Source organism: Cucumis sativus, chromosome 4 (assembly GCF_000004075.3).
Source record: "Cucumis sativus cultivar 9930 chromosome 4, Cucumber_9930_V3, whole genome shotgun sequence".
Taxonomy (NCBI): Eukaryota; Viridiplantae; Streptophyta; class Magnoliopsida; order Cucurbitales; family Cucurbitaceae; genus Cucumis; species Cucumis sativus.
In genome coordinates, this window is record NC_026658.2 from 5718727 (window position 1) to 5739733 (window position 21007).

Here is a 21007-nt window from a genome sequence, read left to right on the forward strand (position 1 = left end):
TAGAATGAAATGAAAAGGGTTAAAAAGTAAAATAAAAGAGTAATTTAAATTAATATTATATTAAAAAGAAAAGAGTAATAAAAGAGAAAAAATAAAGGTAGGGCCCAGAAGTGAAAAGTCGTGCTAATTGGCGTGATCTGAGGGTGGGGTCACGTTAAAAAGCAAACCCAAACACCACTCGCGTCCCCATCATTATGTGCTGCTCCTTCACACACTTCAACAACAACAACAAAAAAACTATACCCACCCGACCCGACCCGTAAAATATACACACCCACTATCTTCTCTCACGTGCGCCGAACTCCGACACGTGTAGAATCTCGACAGTGACCGTTGAGAAACGCCTGCCCCCGGGCAACGGCCACGTGTTGAAGTCTCTTTGGTTCCTCTGTCACAGACGGTTATTCAAACCCTCCCTCCCCTTTCTTTCCTTTTTTTTTCTTTTCATTTCTCTTTCTATATGCCTATGTTGCCCACTCCCATTTTCACTAATTACGTTTTTGCTAATTCCTTTTTCTCTTTTCTTCTTTTTTTAATACTAATTACATTTTTTCATCACTTACAAATTCTGTATATCAATTAATTCAATTCTACCTCAATTTTATATCTTTTTTATTTTTTCATCAACTTTCATTAAATAAAATGTTCATCGATCATTTAGTAAATGTTCAAATCCTGATTGATCGGTTGACACTTTTTCATGGTTGTGATCGATTTGATTCGGTTTAAGCATTTGAATTTTTTTAATACTATTGTTAATTTGGATTTTTCTCAAACTGACATTAATTGAACCTCATCTTATCTCTAATCGATCGTCTTTTGATTTAGTGAGCTCAAAATTTTAAACTATCATGCTCATACCATGGATAGAAATACTCCATCTTTTTTTTTCTTTTATAGTTATAATCCTAAAATTTGTTTGGGTTCTATTTTCTTGTTACTATTATTTACTCAAAATGTACATATACCTACATAAGTTTATAAATAAGTAACACAATAACTATTTTATGGAATTAAATAGACAAAACAATTAAATTTTGAGATTTAATTTCCTATTAAATAAAACAAGTCTTTATGAATTATTTGAATCAAAATGCTCAATTAGTTTTCTAGACATAAAAATATCTATTCTAATTAGAGACTCAATTTCAAGCTCTTTTTTAGAAAAAATATATATATATGTGATAGTCGAAAAGAAAAAAAAGAGAGGATATTTTATGATATTTTACAAAATCACTTTTGGCACCAAAAAAAATTAATTTAGAAAAGAAAATTATTATTTACTTTCCAAAATAAAAAGTTGAAAGGAAAAAAAAGAAAGAGAAAAATGAAAAAAGTTAATGTAAAATGAGAGAATGTGTTTTTACTTTTAACGAAAAAGGGAGGAGTGGCAGAATTGTAAATAAAATCGTAATTTTGGTTAATAAAAATGGGAACAGCTCATTTAGCTTCCTACTCTGTTCATCCCCCCCTCCATTTTTCACGGAAGTGTTTCTTCTCTAATTTCCCGGGCTTTGTCAAAGAAAAAGAAAAACACTTTCCTCCGCCGTTCACGGTGGTCCATCTAAGATCCGATCGCCCTCGCCAATCATCTCCTTCGGCAACCATCTGATTCTGATATCTATTACTCTCACTTCTTCTTCTTGTTCGTTGTTTCTTCTCTGATTTATCCAGCGGTCTTTGATTTTCTTTCACTTTGTTTCATTGATTGTTACGGAGTTTAGAGGAATTTTCCGTTTTCTTAGACTTTGTCTTTCGTGTCCGATTTCTTTACCTTGAAGTTGCGAAAGACGTTTTCACACTGTCAGTTTCTTTCGTGTCTCGATCCTTGGACTCGAGCTGATTTCTATTAGAAGATTTATCTCTGTTTCCTATGAAATTTTGTTTGTGACTGTAGTTGAATCTTATTCGTCCTGAGATAGACGGAGGCAATTCGAAAGAATTGCTTTCTGATCTATCAGTTGAAGCTGTGTGAACTTTGATTTGTTGGTTCAGAGTGTGTGTGTGTGTGTTGGAGATGACGTCGGGGACTCGGCTACCGACATGGAGGGAGCGGGAGAACAACAAAAGAAGGGAGAGAAGGAGAAGAGCTATTGCAGCAAAGATCTTCGCTGGACTCAGGATGTACGGGAACTACAAGCTTCCCAAACATTGCGACAACAACGAGGTCCTTAAAGCTCTCTGCAATGAGGCGGGATGGACCGTTGAACCTGATGGCACCACTTACCGTAAGGTAGCTTTCTTTTTAATGTTTGGCGTACATTTTTGTTTACTTGAAGCAGTTTTCGTTAGTATTTCTTTGATGTTGATGAGAATGGTGATACCACTTTCTTTAGCTTCGAATTGACAGTATGCATTTTTTAGCTTTGGATTTGTTGAGCTAATCAGATAAATTCCTTATTAATCGTTTTTTAAAATTTTATATCATTTTTCTGGTACATTTGGGGGTATGGCCATGGCCCTTGTTGAGAGTTCAAGTAATGAAAAATGGAGCCATCTGGGTGTGAAGTTCCTAGTTCTTAAGGGCAGTTCATGTCATTTTTTAACAACAAGAGGAGCGTTGTTGAATACCTTTTTGACCCATTTCTCCTTTAAATGTTCCTTTCCTTCGTCGGCGTCGGTTATATAATTGCGGTGAGGTAGAAGTTTTGATATCTTTTTATCCCTTTTACGCGTGAAGCACAAGATTCTTGATGCTTCTTTTTAGGCTCTCGATGACTAATAGTCTGAGGTACTGGGACTGCGCAGATCTCGAGGACGAGGTGTCCTTCCTCATTTTTTAAGCTCTACCATATGGATCTGTGATCCCCTTCAGGGATTTGGCCCTGATAACTGCTCTTCCTTTCTACGGTGACAGATTTAAATCAGAGGGATCTTTCTCTTTTTTGCTTTTCTTTTTTTCATTGTCAAGTTGGCGACACAAACAGTCCTTTTTCAGCTCTGTCCCTTTCCTTCCTTTTGGAGTTGGCTCTACTCCTATTTCTCGTGATGGATTCCTTCTTTTTATTGAATTTTGCAGTTTTATTATTTTAGGCTCAGGAGGTAAAGTACACGCTGACATCTATAACCTGTTGAGTAGCTCTTGATCTTGGGTCTTGGGTCTTATGGACTTCTGTTTTTCTTACTTCTTTGTCGACCCATCTCTTTGAGAGTGAGAGTTAACTAAACATTTTTTTGTGGTGCATGGAGTATAAAAGTTGTCTTCCAACGTTCATATTTCATTCTGTTAGTATCTCTCTCCAGTAAATAGTACAAAAAGTTGTCTTCCAACGTTCATATTTCCTTCTGTTAGTATCTCTCTCCAGTAAGTAGTACGTATGGATCATGACACGCGTGGTTTCTTTTTTCTTCTTGCTTGGCATCGTGTAGCAATTCTCGTCAATCGAACCATTCCTTCTTCATCATACTTCAAACTACAACCTAGCAAATTATACTTGAATTTGAGAGAATTCTAGGTTGATTATTAGTGGACATATAAACCCTGAAATATTTTCTCACTACCAGCTAAAGTCAAATTCACGAAATGGGGTATTATTGAGATCAAGCATGTTATGGCATTAAACTGTTTTATATCTTGGTTTATATTTGGGTGACTAGGATTGAAAAGATTGGTAATGCTTTTCTATTGATTGCTGCCTGATTTTTTAGTGTTCATCATTCTTTTTTACTGTGACTAGCTCGAGTAAGATCTGCAGCCATACGTGTTACATAATCCTTCAGATTACATCTTCTCTTTTAGTTTTTCCACACTCGACAATGTTATCTCATCTGTCTTCAGGGATGCAAGCCAATTGAACGTATGGATGTGGTTGGTGGATCGGCAGCTGCAAGCCCGTACACATCTCACCAACCCAGTCCTTGTGCTTCCTTCAATCCAAGCCCCGGTTCATCTTCTTTTCCTAGTCCAGCATCATCCTCATATATCGGTAATCCAAATGCTGATGGAAGTTCACTTATCCCCTGGCTCAAAAACCTTTCAACGTCATCATCTTCGGCATCCTCATCTAAACTTCCAAATCATTATATTCATGGAGGTTCCATCAGTGCTCCTGTTACTCCTCCTCTAAGTTCCCCAACTGCCAGAACGCCCCGACTCAAAGCTGACTGGGAAGATCAATCTGTCCTACCAGGATGGAGTGCACAATACTATTCCTCCCAGCCATCTTCCACTCCACCAAGTCCTGGGCGTCAGATTGTTCCCACTCCAGAATGGTTTGCTGGCCTTAGAATTCCTCAGGGTGGACCCAATTCTCCAACATTTAGTCTTGTCTCCACAAACCCATTTGGTTTCAAAGAAGCAGCAATCACTGGTGGAGGATCTCGCATGTGGACCCCTGGTCAAAGTGGGACCTGCTCTCCTGCCATTGCAGCAGGTTCCGATCACACTGCAGATATTCCAATGTCAGAAGTGATCTCTGATGAGTTCGCCTTTGGAAGCAATGCAGCAGGCATAGTGAAGCCATGGGAAGGAGAAATAATTCATGAGGAATGTGGTTCAGATGACTTAGAGCTCACTCTTGGCAACTCAAGGACCAGGTTTGTTATTACTTTTAAATCACCTCTTAAACTATATCATTTCAGAAATTGCTTCTCTTTCTAAGTTCCTAACCCCATGTTTTTACAGGTAAATGTAATGGATGGATAGCACATATTACCAAATAGTTACTTCCAAATCCCTGGTGAGAACTATCACATTGGATTCAAGGTGAGCTTTACTGATTCAGGCTCCCTCTTCCACCAGCACCAGCACCCATTATTATTCTTTTTCAAATTTTCATTTTCCCTCGTTAAGAAGTTATATATACAGGTCTCTTTCCTTATGGAAACTGAATTTTTACTGTTAGTGACGTATATGTATGAGTTGTTTGTCTTCAGTATTTGGTTTTCCCTTTATAGATTACCAAAAAAAAAAAACAAAAAAAAAACAAAAAACAAAAAAACAAAATGCTGAATGAGGTGATGAGATAATCCATATGCAACAGCGTTCTAACTTTTGTGGATATCGAGAGAGTGGAACCTTTTCCTTTGGCTTTTCTTTCTTCAATGATAGTCATTGTTGTTATCATTATTTGAGCTGCCAGTTCAAACACTACATCAACAGCTCCTCAGCCTTTAGTTTGTTCATCTCTTTTATTGCAACCTCAAATGAGAACTTCTGTGCCTATCTTCTCAACTTCATTTTACTTCATACAATTAATTTACATCTTTAGTTTATCTAAATGTCTGTTCATAGGGCATGTGTGACAAGTAACTTTCTATGCAAACTTTAAGGACTGAAACATAAACATAGAGTTTAGGTGTTATTTAAATATCAACCAATAAAACAAGCAATATGGACAAAAATAGGTGTGGAGAAGAAGAGCACACCCAATTTTGGTTTGGGCCTTCCCTCAGACATAGAGAATGGAATAATGAGATTGGTAAGTCACTCTCAATCTCAATTATATTGTTACCCCTTTGACCAGACTGCTTGGCCCCTTCCATGTTTTTTGTTTGTGGTCTCAATTTCAGTATCTATCTTGACTACTTCTTCAATCCAAACACTACTCATGATATATATATATATATATATATATATATATATATATATATATATATATATATATGTGTGTGTGTGTGTAATATCCTTGACCTTTAAAAATATCTTTATGATTTCAAATGATGTTAAAAGTTATTTGAATTCTAGAACAGAAAGTTGGACATTGAATGTTTAGGTTTTTAATTCCTATCTATCTACTATCAAATGTTTATGAAATGTCAAAGGTGGTATCGTAATTTAAATAGAGTGCTTTTGAAACAAAGGACAAAGTTTAAGGTACTTTTTTATTTTTTTCAAATTTAAACTACATGAATTCCAACTGGTATGTAATTGAAGACTTCTACTCTTTGACTCACCTGTCATTATTTCATCACTGTTGTTATTGGTGCACCTTTTAAAATTTTCTTGTTGTATCATGCATTGACTTCATACCACTAACATAGGAGTCTTGCTTTCAATATTGGCTTTATTATTTGCTTTAAATGTTGTTGAGATTATGTTCTTTTCCCCGAAGAAAATTAAATAATAAATAATTGTTGATTTTATTGGATTACGACATCTTTATTTCACAATTGAAAATAAAACAAACTAGTTGATTGATTGTATAACCTAAGAGGCTCAACTACACCTATTCTCAACTTAGGTTGCTTTTGGAGAAAAAAGAAAAATATCAATTCATGCCTTTAAATTCCAAGTGTTGAATCAATTAAAATACTTTTGTAAGTGTATTAACAATATAAAGCAATCGCGCAATCTAAATGCGAATGATTTTATACAAAAATGGTGACTAGTGAAATACAAACAAACTAAGAACGAGAGTTGATAAACGCTATTGTATTGGAGTAGTTAAATGTTAAATGTGAAGGTAAAGAGGTAAAAGAGGGCAGAGCAGAAACATTTAGTTTTTAAATTTTGGGTCTAATGATGTTAAAATATAGGTTACTAATTCCTAAAATTTCACCAAATTGTCAAATGCAAGACTTTGTATGATATTGCAAAGTGTCAACAAAAAAAGAAAACTTGAGATTTAAAATAATAATAAAAGAATTGGATCCATGTGGTCAGATCTAAAGCCTCCCCCTCAATAATTGTTTAGTAACTAACCCAATAGAGGTGACCCAAATCTATTTTTAAATCATTTTTATTCGATTATCATCTTTTTATATCTTAAATCTAATTATAAAAAAAGTGCCTAATAATTCTTGTTGAGTTGGATATATATATATATATATATATATATATATATATATATATATATATATATATATATACATATATTTATATATCTAAGATATGAAATTGAATTTGATTTTTAGCTTATGGCTACTATATTTAATTTCAGGGTCAAAAGGGGAAATGGGGAAAGATAATTATACATACAACCTTTTGAAATGAACCCAAATAATTAATTATATTATTAGGTTTCAAAATTTGATAATATAAATTAATAGATTGTTAGAGTAATTAAAGCAAGTGGATGGACCAATTCAACAAACATATCAGAACCAAATAATCAAAACACCAAAATATAAGGCTTCTATGATTGGAACTTCTAGATAAAAAATATGCACCTCACCTGACCAATTCACTCAAACTTAAATGGATACATATAATCCTTCTCTCAAAATAAAATAACCAAAATGTCATTTGACCCAAGTGTGAAAAACTAGGATGCATAACTTTCATTCAACTTATCCAATACAGTAATACCCTCCCCTCTTCTGTCTTACGTTCTTGCACTCACACTTGTCCTTTGAAAAAATGGTTGATAGATAGTTCGTTATATTGAGAAAGGCTTTATTACTAGTTAGTTCAAAACTTAGGTTAGACAACACTTAGCATGTAAAAATTCAAGTCTTCCATAAGAACAATTCCAATCCAACAGTTTCATACTTTGTGGTTTGACATACCAAAGACCAAAGCGGTTAATGTAACTATTTGGCAATTGGCACTACTTCATTTAGACTTCAAAATCTAATGTTTAGCTTCAATCTCCTACTTTACTCACATTCATATTCATGGGATTCACTGCTTCACAATTATTAAAAAAAATTAACTAAGTTAAAATATCATTTTCATCTCGATACTAGTAAATTTTTTGAAATTGGGTTAAATAATAATAATTAATTTTAAAGTATATGGGAATATGTTGTTTAGATTCAATAGTAAGAATGGTAATAGATGATAGAAAGTTTCTACAAAAATTAACCAAATAATAATAGTAGGGACAAAATTAAGATTTATTGAAAGTAGGGTGACTAAAGTTTAAAAAATATATAATTACAAGGACTAAAATAATATTCTAAAGAAAAAAAAAGGTCTACAAAACCTACATTTATCATCATCTAGTAATATATACTTGATATATTCTTATGATATAAACTTGAAAATTAATGAAGAGCTATTTTTCAAAAATAGAAAAAAATGACCTAACTATTTACAATTCAATTCATAGAACCAAACATAATTTATTACCTGATTTCTTTATAAAATGTAAATATTTTGTAAAAGTATTTTATTTATGAACATTTCTGCAATAAAAAAAAAAGTGGGGCCATTAAATATTGATCAAATAATTATAATAAACATTGGCACACAAGTTTAGAATAGCTAATAAAACTATCTGTCTATGCATTCCAAAATACAATTTGTTCCCCCTCTCCCCAACATCCGACACTGAATAATATGAATTCATCCTTGGCAAAAATCACAAAAAACAAAACCTAAAGGTCGAGATCATCAACAGATGCATCTGACTTTAAACCTAATTTTGTAGTCGGAAGCAGTGTACCTGGAAAGTTTGAAATTTCGTCTAGGCTGTTTTCACAACTTGGGGAAGAGACTTCAAAAGGGACATTGATGGCCTCCTCACAGTGTGATTAAGAAGAATTACAAGGGTCAACAGTGTTAATGCCCCGGCTTGATGTGCAGTTCCGAGGGAAACTGGGACGTAAGATAGAAGCGTTGATACGCCTAAGGTGACCTGAGCAGTACACTTACAATAGTTAACATTATGCAAACTATATACCAACAAAGAGGATGAAGATACTGACAAAGCTGAGCTGGAAAAGGGTGAAAGAAACTGTGATCCATGAATAAACATTGATAGAATGCTAAAGATAAAGGAGAGAGAAAGAGGCTGAAGTTGATATTTGAAGAACGGTAATCAAGAGACTGAATGACAAATCACATTGCACTAATCTCTCTGATTAGTGATTACTATGTGTGGTATACTGAAGGAAGATTTTCAAGTATAGCAAATAACAGCAAACAGAAAACGTGAATAGTTTTGTTTTTGTATATCATTTCATCTATCTCAATGAATGTTTTGTTTTTCATTAAAAAAAAACAATAATAAAAGGTTCTAAGAATAAGAGAGATGATAATGGGCCATTTAATACTCGGGAAGCCTCCACAAAATCATGGAAGGAAAAAAAAAATACCTGAAGAGCGGCCATGCCAAATGTACTTCCGATCAAAGAACGAACTGCAGGATGTATCTCCAATTTCCTCGTCGACCACCACAAGGTACCAATTGAAACTAAGGTCGCAGTGGCGAGTATACGATGATCAAGCTGTAAACCAGATGAAGGACTTCATTGCTTCTTTTTTGAAGATGGTAAATTTATAAATGCATTTTGTACTTCATCAAAAACATAAAGGCATTTTGTGCATAAGATTTGATTATAATACATAACATCAGAATGTACTTGTTCAAGTAGCTCAATTGATATTAACATCAGAAAATCGACATTTAAAAAACAAATGCTATTAAAACATTGGTAGATTGAAATGCGAAATAATATTAAAATAGCATGAATAGCAACACTGAACCATCTAGTTAAAGTTAGTATTTCAAAGGGGTACTTGTATTTTGTGTGTAGCGACCCCTTTGAAATACTAACTTTAATAGAGAACCTGAATGCAGGAAAAATGGCTCTTGACAATTGCATGCACCACGTTTTCTAAGTGAAGGAAAAGCTATTCAAGATTTTTCAATTTGAAATATAAACAATCACTGAAGCATGGTACTGTTTCACGAAGCTAAACCCCCCCTTGATATAATCACGAGGTGATACTAAAATAATTCAGTTTCGCACAAAATGATATTAGCATATAATACAGTCATTGAAGCATTGTAAGATTTTGCAAAGCCAAACACCTTGATCTGATCCACTAATTAACAAGTATGAGAAATTACCTGAACTGTGGATGTATTTTCAAAGAAATTTCGAATTAGTGGTTTCATGTCAAAGATATCATCAGGTACCCACGTATCACCCATCTTTGGAAAGGTGTTATATGCATGCCCCTGTAATCCAGCATACAAGGAAAAGCATGACCTCTTTGGAATGGGAAATAAATTTAATACACAATAAGAAAAGAAGAATCACATACTGCATCATTTCCAGCGACAAATGCTCCTGAAATGGCAGTAATACCAACAAGTAAGCTCACAGGAAGAGCAATTCGTCTAACTTTTGCTGCACCACGAGCCCAAGCCACAGATTCAACAGGTGGTTCAGGCATAACAACAGAGAGACCAGTCCAGAAAAGACCACAATATATAATAAATGCCGACGTAAGATGCGCTGCAAGACGATAAGGGCTTACTCTTGGCTGAACATACTCAGATGCTGGCTCCTGTGGGATGAACTCCTTTAGGAACTCTCCACTCTATCATAATTGGGAAAGCAACAATCAACAGGGATAAAGTGGATCTACCTCTAAACCGCTCTTTACCATCCACCAGCCGATTAAACCCTGCCCAGCACCAAGGGCAAAAAGTGTCGACAATCTCAGTCCAAGACGTAAGGTTATATAACCCTTACGAAGAAAATATGAAAAGGGCAAAGCAAACATAATACCCAGTGCCCTTCCCCACATTCGATGAGCATATTCCATCCAATATATAAATTTGAAATCTTCAATACTCATGCCTTTGTTAACACTGTAGAATTTAACATAAAGTCTTAAAATCCATGGGAACTATTTCTATTCAAAAATTAAAATCAAGCCTAAAAAATATATAACCACGCACTAATTAAAAAAAGACAATATATGGCTTCCAAAAATACTAATTCCTCGATTCAACTTTCCTTTTCAATGAACCACAAATTACCAAGAATCTAAGCAAACCATCTACCAACATGCCAATCGGAATTAAACACAGAATTATTGTACATGCTGCAAAAGCAAGCAAGCAAACAGCATAATTAGGAAGTAAAAGACTATCTCCAAAGCTATAGAAATAATCAATGTTGATACACATACCGCCTATATTCAGGGGACTGCTTATACTTTTCAAACTCCTGCAGCCATTCTTCATCTGTTAAAGGGGGAAGGTTCCCAGTGAACTTCCAGTCAGTCATGGAAAGACCAGATCGTGTGAGACGTGTAACACCACCAAGAACCACCATACTGAAAACCCATGCAGCAGAACCAAAGAGCCATATCCCGACCATTTTCTGAGCACGAGGACCAGCAGTTACAAGCAACTTCAGGCCCTCCTTATTCGAGCCAATTGAAGCCACCGTAGACATATTCCTAAATAACGATGCCTGATGAACCTGAAAACAGCACCCAAAAGGAAAAAAAAATATCTGTTATCGTGAATACAACATATAAAGTGCACAACTTTTGTATGAAAATGTCTAGAAGGTTGAGAATAATTTACCAATGACACAATGTAGAGCAAGTATCAAAATCGATATAAAAAAAAGACCACAAGAGGTCGAGCAAAAGATCACAAACTTAAAACCCATGATTTATCAGCATTATTATTAGACATTCATGCTAGATATAACTTGCAATCAGGCCGTTGATTGACTTATAGTACAAGTTCAAATGGAATTCACACGGATGAGAGATTGATAATGTTATAGAAAAAAAAACACACCGACATAAAAACGACCCAAAGCTAATACATACAATGTAAGTAGAAATCGAAAAAGTGGGAATTAAAAAAGAAAAAGAAGATAAAATCCTGTAAATAAAACAAAATGGAATAGTGAGAAATGGAACCTTGGAGAAGGATGGGTGAGCAGAGACGCGAAAGAGATAGTTGTTTGAAGATTGAGAAGGGAAAGTTGATCTGAATGGTTGGTGGCGATGAAGAGAGGAGGGCTTTGAATGAAGAATAGAATTGTAAATACGGCTTAAAGCTTCCTTCCTACGAAGAAATGAGGCCATCGCAGACTCTGTTCTCAACCAATTTTTGTTTCTCTCTATCTCCTCCTTTGAGTTCGAGGGTTTATCGGAGGTTCCTGTAACTCAACGCTAATTGGGTTGGAACTTGGAAAGGGCTAAGGGGATAAAACGACGGCGTTTCGAGGTAGGGGTCAGGAGTTCTGCACTCAATAGTCAATAATATTATAAACTCTTAAATTATTTTGGAAATTATTAAATTTAAGGAATCTAAATCTGTGCTTATGAAATTCGATTCCTTTATTGTATTAAATTAATTTTTATTACCAAAGTTTGTTGAGCTGTCATCTTCTTATTACTCTAACTTTTGGAAAGATAGGTATTATAAAAACACACTTAAATGGAATATTGTTATTCGATTTTCTTACACAAACTTCAACCATTCTTAATATGAATTATGAACCCACTCACTAGTTTAAATTATAACTTTTAGAAAACCATGCAAATAAAGATAAATTTGAAATTTTAGACAAAAACGTGTCTTGTGGTATTGAATTCCTAATTAGTTCTTTTTCATAGGTTACGCAAATTCTTCTGGTAAATTGTTACATGAATGATATGTTTGAGTCTAATCACACTCATGAAGGATAGTGTCAAGATATTCTACAGCTTATCTCGAATGTAGGGTAGCGTTTCACGCATTTGTCTTGTAATCATGTGGTATAATTGTAAAATTTGATTGTATCTTTTTATCAAATTGAAACTATAAAATAAGGGACACGAAAATAAAATAAAAAAATATTATTAAATTTATAAATTTAACGATGATTTTTTAAATTTGCAAATCACTTACTAGCAAAAATTTCTTTAGAATACGAAGTTACAAACAACCCAAATTTCTGGAAAAAAATTCATAAATTAAAGAGGTTTAGGATGAAAAAAATATTGGAAGTTTAGTTTAGACTCCAAAAAGTCGGAAACATTGTCGATCAATTTTTTCTTTTTCGAAAAAATGAATTAACATTTATATAAACTCACAACATTAATACTCTTCCTCTATTTTTATGGTGCTAGTAGGTGATATAATCTAGATAATCACTTGAATGATTGGTTTAAATGAAAATTTCATATATTATTATCTGCTTAAAAAATTCAATTTTAATTTTTTTGAACATTCATAAAGAGTGTAAAAAAAATGGTCTATAATTTGTAATAACTATGAGTTTGAATTTTTATTAAAAAATGTGAGTATTTGATTGTAAAAATATTATAGAAACAAAATTATGGAAACTCATGACACATTCTATCATATGTGAAATGTATATTTGAAAAAAAAAAACTGTATTTTTGAAACAGGAATGGAAATTTGTGGGTAATTATAGAAATATATAATACATTTTTGGAAAGAAAATGAGTTATTTATTTATATATATATACATAAATAAGTGGGAATGGGAAAATTGAAAGGAGAGGATATGAGTGTGTGAATCCAGGAAAGTTCGTGAGGGTGTGGGTGAGGGCGGAGAATTATTGTTGAAGTTCGGGGTTGGGGGTGGGAAGGACGGATGGAGGTGCGTACATGTAGTCAAGTAAATAAATGGAAGTGATAGGGCTAAAGTCGTCATTTCATCTTCCATTGGCTCCCCTTAACTGTCTCCAGCCTTCAAAGACGTATTTATAAACGAGAAAAAACACCATTCTTTCGCCTCATTGCTTTTCGCAATTCGTCTCTGCTTTTCTTTTCATTTTCTTTCTCCCCGAAGATCTCTCTCTCCCTACTCTCTCTTCTCTTTCTACAACAGGTACCTCTTTCTCTTTCTCTTTCTCTTTCTAGATTTCTCATTTTGATCCCTCCATCCAAGTCTATGTAAGTTGAATCATCTTCCTCATTGTGATCACATATGTTGTTTTTGTTGTTTGGGAACTGGGGATTTCTTATTCACTGCCAAATGTGTATTGAGATCTGCGTGTTTCTTGTTTCCGTTTGGATCCGTGATAATGGGTTCGGTTTTTTTTTTCTTTTTCTTTTTTAGTTTTATGCTTGATTTCTTGTTTGTTAAGCATTTTCTTGTTCTGACTACGTCTGTTGGATCCAATTGAGGTGATTTGGATTTAGATCATGGGATATATTTTGGACGTTCATTTTGAAATTGGATTTTAGGTTTGGGAATATTCAGAGATCTGATCTGATGTGATGGGTGGTTGTTGATCAGGAATGTTTTCTTTTTTGTTGTTTGTGAAGGGAATTGAAGTTCTATTGATTATGATGATCTGCGTTTTTTTTTTATAAATTAGTTGGTTTCAGTTTCTTCAGCAATGAAGCTTAGTAATGAATAATAATGTACTTCTGGGTTTGTTTTTTTTCCTCTTTTGCTACTTCTTTACTACTGTAACTGCCATGGAACTGCATTGTTGACTTAAGTTTTTTTAGATCTGCAACTTGTGAAACTAGTTTCCATCTAATGAAAGATTTTATTTTTGTTTCTTCCACTGTGGCTAAGAGTTTCCAATTCACTATATATATATATATTATACACACAGTTTAAGTTTTTGTTCCTGTTAGTGATTTTATGTTTTTATTTTTTTACTTGTGTAGAAGTTGGTTTTGACATGGCTACGCACACTCCTAAGAACATCCTCATTACCGGGGCTGCTGGATTTATTGCATCCCATGTCGCTAACAGACTTGTGAGAAACTATCCTGGCTACAAAATTGTTGTACTTGACAAGCTTGATTATTGCTCAAATCTGAAGAACCTTCTTCCATCTAAACCATCTCCCAATTTCAAATTTGTTAAGGGAGACATTGGCAGTGCTGACCTTGTCAATTATCTCCTAATTACTGAGTCCATTGACACAATTATGCACTTTGCTGCCCAGACTCATGTTGACAACTCGTTTGGTAATAGTTTTGAGTTCACGAAGAATAACATCTATGGTACACATGTTCTTTTAGAAGCATGCAAGGTCACTGGACAGATTCGGAGGTTCATCCACGTTAGTACGGATGAAGTGTATGGAGAGACAGACGAGGATGCTGTTGTGGGAAACCATGAGGCTTCCCAACTCCTCCCAACAAATCCTTATTCTGCGACAAAAGCTGGAGCTGAAATGCTTGTGATGGCCTATGGTAGGTCATATGGATTACCTGTGATCACGACCAGAGGAAACAATGTTTATGGACCTAATCAGTTTCCTGAGAAGCTAATTCCAAAGTTCATTCTTTTGGCCATGAGAGGTCAGCCTCTTCCCATTCATGGAGATGGTTCTAATGTTAGGAGTTATCTGTACTGTGAGGATGTTGCTGAGGCTTTTGAAGTCATTCTTCACAAAGGAGAGGTTGGCCATGTTTATAACATTGGGACAAAGAAGGAGAGAAGGGTTATAGATGTTGCAAAGGATATATGCAGACTTTTCTCGATGGATGCAGATGCAAGCATCAAATTTGTAGAAAACAGACCTTTTAACGATCAGAGGTATTTCTTGGATGACGAGAAACTCAAGAACTTGGGATGGTCAGAACGTACAACATGGGAAGAAGGGCTGAAGAAGACAATTGAATGGTACACCAAGAACCCTGATTGGTGGGGTGATGTCTCTGGGGCTTTGCTGCCACATCCTAGAATGCTGATGATGCCCGGTGGAGTTGAGAGGCACTTTGAAGGGTCTGAAGAGGGAAAACCAGCCGCTTATGCTTCAAGTAATACTAAAATGGTTGTCCCAACCTCCAGGAATCCAGGCACTCCTCACCAGTCATCCTTCAAATTTTTGATATATGGTAGGACAGGGTGGATTGGAGGCCTTCTTGGGCAGTTATGCGATAAACAAGGCATTGCCTATGCGTATGGCAAAGGGCGTCTAGAGGATCGAGCCTCACTTTTGGCGGATATTCAGAATATTAAACCAACCCATGTTTTTAATGCTGCCGGCGTGACAGGCAGACCCAATGTTGATTGGTGTGAATCTCACAAAACAGAGACTATTCGAGCTAATGTTGCGGGAACCTTGTCTTTAGCAGATGTTTGCAGGGAGCATGGACTCTTGATGATGAACTTTGCCACTGGCTGTATATTTGAGTACGATGCTAAACATCCAGAGGGTTCTGGTATTGGATTTAAAGAGGAGGACAAGCCAAATTTCATTGGTTCCTTTTATTCAAAAACCAAGGCCATGGTACATATTCAGTGCAACTTTTATCCTTACCACACTTCATCTTTCTTCATCTATCTGTTGTGTGATTATTTGGCTTTCTAATTTTTATTTCTGACCACAGGTGGAGGAGCTTCTGAAAGAATATGATAACGTCTGCACCCTCCGAGTTCGGATGCCGATATCATCTGACTTGAACAACCCACGCAACTTCATTACCAAGATTTCTCGCTACAGTAAGGTGGTTAACATCCCAAACAGCATGACCATCCTGGATGAGCTTCTGCCCATTTCGATCGAGATGGCAAAGCGTAACTTGAGGGGCATCTGGAACTTCACAAACCCCGGTGTTGTGAGTCACAATGAGATTCTGGAGATGTACAAGAAATACATCGACCCTGAATTCAAGTGGGCTAACTTCACACTGGAAGAACAGGCTAAGGTAATTGTGGCTCCCAGAAGCAACAATGAGATGGATGCTTCAAAGTTAAAGAATGAGTTCCCGGAGATGCTCGGGATCAAGGAGTCGTTGATCAAGTACGTCTTCGAACCAAACAAGAAAACCTCTGCCTAATAAGTTTTGATCTATAGAACTTAGGATTCATAATTGCATTCTGCATTAGTTTACATGTTTATGATTATCACATTTCATCTATGATGATGATGCTTCATTTTCACTCATAATTAATTGTTATTGTTTCTGCTCTGCTGCTATAGAAGGTGAGATTAGATTCAAATCCACCTGATATGATGTATTTTAGATTTTTTTTCTTTTTTGGTCCTGGGTTTATCAAAAGCATTATTTTAGGATACCAGAAAACTGTAGTCTGCATTGTGCAGAAGAACTGCAAGTTTCAAATCCTATAATTGAATGGTATTAATTTTTGCATATTATTATTTTATTTTCCTACGTTTCCAAAAGTTCAAATAATTTTCTTTTAACCTTTTATTATTTGGCAAGTTGCTTACGGTTGTATTCCGTTGTAAGTATCCAAATCTAATATGCAATTTGGGCTACGTTCCAAAAACAAAATTTGTTAAATTTTACTTTTAAATATAATATTTTGCTTTAATTCTAAAGTTAATTAATTAAAATAATGGGATTATCTATAATAAGACGACGATGATGATGAAAGCGAATCATTAGTTTAACTTTAGACATGGAAACTGAGAATAGAATTTTTTTACGTCAATCGAAGGTATTATTTAATTTGTGTTAAGTAACCAACCAGATTAGATTAGTTACTTTCTGTTTTGATTATTTTTTGTTAAACAAAGTCGTTATAAAAGTTGCCATTTGTAATCATCTGAGAGATTAAAGAGAAATAAAATCAAGCTTTCATCACTCCTCAAAGATACTCCTTAATTTGTGAAAGATTCTCAATTTTAACATTTTGTAATTTGTTTCTATACTTTTTGTCTTTTATTTCCAGGATGAATCGCCATCCTCAATTTTAAGTTTATCAAATATATACATAAATATATTTGTTTGGAAAATTACAAAATAGTTTGGTTTTGGTTAATTTTTGGTTAAATGATATATTTGGTCATTAAGGTTTGGAGGAAGTTAGAAGATTTTTTTTGGTTTTTTATCCCGATAATCCATCGTTAGGGCCTAACTAAAAAATGGTCATATTGGAAATAAAAGTAGTCTTTTATTTGCGTAGGAAATAATGCGAGTAGGACTCGATTTAGCTTTAAAACTTTGGAATCGGTCTTTATGGCCTAGCTTATTTCCAACTCCTTTTAAACTATCAATCGAAACTCAAAATGCAACGGGAGTTACCTAGAATACAATGCAACTCTAAACCAAAAGTTTACAACTTAAACTAAAGCTTTAAACGTCTGACAGCATCTTGCCTTGAAAACTCCCCTTCCTCTCTACTTGACCATAACGCCAAATCCTGGAAGATAAAATTTTAAAACGTAAGTCTAAAAGGCTTAGTGAGATTTTATAAAATCATTTTTGTAATACTCTTTGATAAAACCTTTTCACCAAAACGTAAGGTTCAACACAAATCAGATCATCAATGAACACATCATTTCGCAAAATATTTTGCATAAAGCATCATCTCACATAAAGACACATTAGACACAATCATTCCTTTCGTGAATGATCCTAAATCGTTCTCTACGCTTAGTCTCACTACAACATGTTTAGACTAATGTATCAACAACATTCGAGAATATACAGATTCATCCTTGTTCTTCAGGCTGCCTAACACCATGCAATCCTTTTTTACATTGGCCGACTTCACTCCACCATGCAAGCCTTCTCTACATGGTTGCCTTTTACTTTATGTGCACATAATAGTTAGCTCATAATAGTTTTGGTCAACATTTATCATGGGCTAAGTTCAATAACTAAAGCCTCGAATCTAGTAGGATGCATGGACTTTCGCTTTTCCATGCATTACGTCCATGGCTGGTTAGCTCATTATTTTGACACTCATTACCCACTTCCGAAAAAAGTTTGAGGTCCCAAGATGGCTAACTTCTTTGACGAAGGCGAGTCTACTTATTTTGGAGAATATGAGGCGCGAGAACTGATTTATAATGGTGCAAGAATCCAGTGGCACACAAGTCTTCAAAACTAAAATAAAAATGAATGCATGATTGATACTCGTAATTCATCGTTTCTATAGACTTCCTTTTTTGCAAACATGTGTTCCTGCTACGTGTCATCCCGTTATGGGAATATTTGGATTGTAACATCATATAGTCTGTATCGATTTGAGAGACAGTTTGACTTTTACCAGGATATTTCCAATGATATAGGGAGCATGCCACCTATGATCTCACTAAATAATATATATTATATCATTGGAGGTTGTGTGTGAGGCGTAACACTTCATCTGAGTTATGCTTGTCTGTCCGTTCGTTAGAGACTTGCAAGCATGTTACACAACGATTTAAAAATTGGTGGACCACAAAGCACGAGACATATTTTGAGGATAATAGACACCATTTGGTGAGTAGTGTCATTCCTCCCCTATCGCAACCAAGAACCAAGGGAGCAACCAGGGTGGCAAACAAATTCGTTTGGTTGAAGTGATGGCTCCTACCATCGAGAAGGACGTGGCGGAGCATAAATAGGATAGTGACATCAGCAAAAGTGATCGTCATTGGAAAATACCTTTGAAGAAAGTGAAGATATCAGGTGATAATTCTTGCGGAAGAGGGTTGATCGGGTACTATGAAATTTTTTTATGTTCCACCACTATTTTGCATATTTTCTTTTATTGTTCATTTTCTTCGTGAGCGATTTATCCATTGCTTATTTCTGCAGTCACATTTAGGCGATCATCTTGAATGGCTTATAGATGTAGACAGTGATGAATCACTAACTGGTCCTTATATGGTTGATACGGCTATTGAAAAAATTGGTATTTTGAAGACACCACCTGTAAAACCAGTCGAACTATCCTTATGTTCTTCTGCTCTTCTCGAGGAGATTCGTCGAGCCAAGATGAAAGTGGATGGCAAAGACATCGAGAACCCTCTCTCCAAAGGAGGTGTCTGTCCTACAGTGCCTTCGACGAAGGTTACATCCATGCATGCTCTCTCTCAAGATTTTCGAGCCACCTCTATGAAATAGGCAACAAAACACTATGAGTCTTCTCAGTGGGTTGGTGAAAATACAGTTTCAAACTTGTTTCAGAAAACAACCATGTGTATGTGGAGGGACATTCAAGACAAGATCATGCGCACTCCTTTTGAATATATCCCAAGACTTAGGCCAGAAATAACAACAATTCTCTCAGGAATTGCAAATATTCATTAGACGACTTGACTCCTCTTGAAGAATACTTGAATAGTTACCTTAAGAGGGTAGACAGTTTCAACGATGTACAATCTTCATATTCTGCACAGTTGTTATCAATAGATAAGGCTCGTTAGTTAGAGGAGAAGACTTCTGCTATTAAGGAAGCCTTAACTTTGATGGAACAACTACGAGGAGATGTTGAAGTCATTCATGAGAGGGCTGCAAAGCTATCTTTGGAAAAGAAGGAACTAGAGAGCAGACTTCAGAGTATAAATATTGAGTTTGAACAACTGATGCTCTTATCTGCTGAGAAAATGAGGCCATAAACAAGCAAGAGCTAACAGTTGCCAAGCTTCAGGACGAAGTCAACGTGCTCGAAAGCACACTTGCTATAAGTGAAGCCATAGAGGTCCTCTCTATAGTTCATAGAGTATAGAGGCTGCACGTGAAGAATTTAAAAACTTCAAGTGGAAGCTTTGATTTTTGCCCCTCCTTTGCCCCTTTTTTTTTTTTTTTTTGCAATCTTTGTAAATGCTAGATGATTTTTTTTTTTTTTTTTATATTCAAATGTGATTGCCCATAAATTTTGTATTATTAAGCCATGTTTGTTTGCGATGGCTACAAAAGGTTTCTTTTGACCTCTTGAAGGCAGATTCTCTTGTGTCCGGAGTTGGACTTGCATATTGTGTACTTTCTTTGAAGTCGTATTTAACCTTTGAAAGGAAGATTCCCTTACGTCCGGAATTGGACTTACAAATTGTACTTTCTTTGAAGTTGTATTTAACCTTTAGAAGGCAGATAATCGAATGGAACCAGAAGTTGAACCTTGACTTTTACTTTCACTGTTGATGTATTCAATCTCTGGAACACTGAAGGAGTGCAACAGTAGAAGTAATGCGATAAAAAATAGAACTCCTTTGACTTTGACTTTTTTCGCCCTCTTAAGAGTCTTTGCTTTCTTCAGCAGTAATGTGGTATGTGTCTGCAACTTTTACTTTTTTCCTTATTTGATATTCGAATCGATTAGAAAGAATTAAATCCAACTCCAACTCTTAAATTAGGAATATAATATCCTTGTTTTTTAAGCTTCTTTTGTGTAGGAGAAAGTTCAGTCCTTTCATCGAATATTTTCACGCTTTAAGTTCAATGCGAGTTGTGAAGTCATAACCCACCTTTGCCATCAACTTATATGCTTTGCCATCAACTCAGTTGTTCGTCTTTTTGGAAGGAATGTCTCTACGCCTTTTCTCAAATCTTTTTGTTTCTCCTTTGTCTATCTTGGTAAGGGGTGTGGTGAAGCTTTCCTTTAATATTTTGATGCTTTCAATCGTTAAGTTTTCTGAATATTCTGATTCTCCCTTCTGATGTCGAGATAAAGGAACATAGCGTAAAATAGGGGATTTTAT

At 35.2% G+C, this 21007-nt stretch overlaps 3 protein-coding genes across 4 annotated transcripts; 2 read left to right on the top strand and 1 right to left on the bottom strand.

The window, feature by feature from the left end:
• The first annotated feature begins 1452 nt into the window (after positions 1-1452).
• Positions 1453-5173, top strand: LOC101210002 (BES1/BZR1 homolog protein 4). 2 transcript variants are annotated; one of them, XM_004137181.3, is made up of 3 exons: positions 1453-2233; positions 3779-4536; positions 4625-5173. In XM_004137181.3, the coding sequence occupies exons 1-3, from the start codon at positions 2018-2020 to the stop codon at positions 4626-4628; spliced, it is 978 nt and encodes a 325-aa protein (XP_004137229.1). In that variant the 5' UTR covers positions 1453-2017; the 3' UTR covers positions 4629-5173. The 2 variants fall into 2 exon arrangements, with proteins under 2 accessions (XP_004137229.1, XP_031740179.1); XM_031884319.1 differs by lacking the exon at positions 1453-2233 and adding an exon at positions 3073-3225.
• A 2903-nt stretch (positions 5174-8076) lies between these two features.
• LOC101209023 (cytochrome c oxidase assembly protein COX15) lies at positions 8077-11840 on the bottom strand. Its single transcript, XM_004137177.3, has 7 exons — positions 11564-11840; positions 10814-11109; positions 10265-10490; positions 9938-10183; positions 9741-9851; positions 8983-9114; positions 8077-8522 (listed from the first exon to the last, which is right to left on the bottom strand). The coding sequence occupies exons 1-7, from the start codon at positions 11729-11731 to the stop codon at positions 8352-8354; spliced, it is 1350 nt and encodes a 449-aa protein (XP_004137225.1). The 5' UTR covers positions 11732-11840; the 3' UTR covers positions 8077-8351.
• A 1493-nt stretch (positions 11841-13333) lies between these two features.
• LOC101208780 (trifunctional UDP-glucose 4,6-dehydratase/UDP-4-keto-6-deoxy-D-glucose 3,5-epimerase/UDP-4-keto-L-rhamnose-reductase RHM1) lies at positions 13334-16737 on the top strand. Its single transcript, XM_004137176.3, has 3 exons — positions 13334-13488; positions 14283-15859; positions 15960-16737. The coding sequence occupies exons 2-3, from the start codon at positions 14297-14299 to the stop codon at positions 16407-16409; spliced, it is 2013 nt and encodes a 670-aa protein (XP_004137224.1). The 5' UTR covers positions 13334-13488; positions 14283-14296; the 3' UTR covers positions 16410-16737.
• Positions 16738-21007: the final 4270 nt, after the last annotated feature.

Coding starts and splice junctions, on each gene's coding strand:
- LOC101210002 (XM_004137181.3), top strand. CDS start 2,018: ATGACGTCGGGGACTCGGCTACCGACATGGAGGGAGCGGGAGAACAAC. Junction 2,234..3,778: donor ATGGCACCACTTACCGTAAG/GTAGCTTTCTTT, acceptor ATCTGTCTTCAG/GGATGCAAGCCAATTGAACG.
- LOC101209023 (XM_004137177.3), bottom strand. CDS start 11,731: ATGGCCTCATTTCTTCGTAGGAAGGAAGCTTTAAGCCGTATTTACAAT. Junction 11,110..11,563: donor CTCACCCATCCTTCTCCAAG/GTTCCATTTCTC, acceptor TGCTGTTTTCAG/GTTCATCAGGCATCGTTATT. Junction 10,184..10,264: donor TGGTAAAGAGCGGTTTAGAG/GTAGATCCACTT, acceptor TTCATCCCACAG/GAGCCAGCATCTGAGTATGT.
- LOC101208780 (XM_004137176.3), top strand. CDS start 14,297: ATGGCTACGCACACTCCTAAGAACATCCTCATTACCGGGGCTGCTGGA. Junction 15,860..15,959: donor ATTCAAAAACCAAGGCCATG/GTACATATTCAG, acceptor TTCTGACCACAG/GTGGAGGAGCTTCTGAAAGA.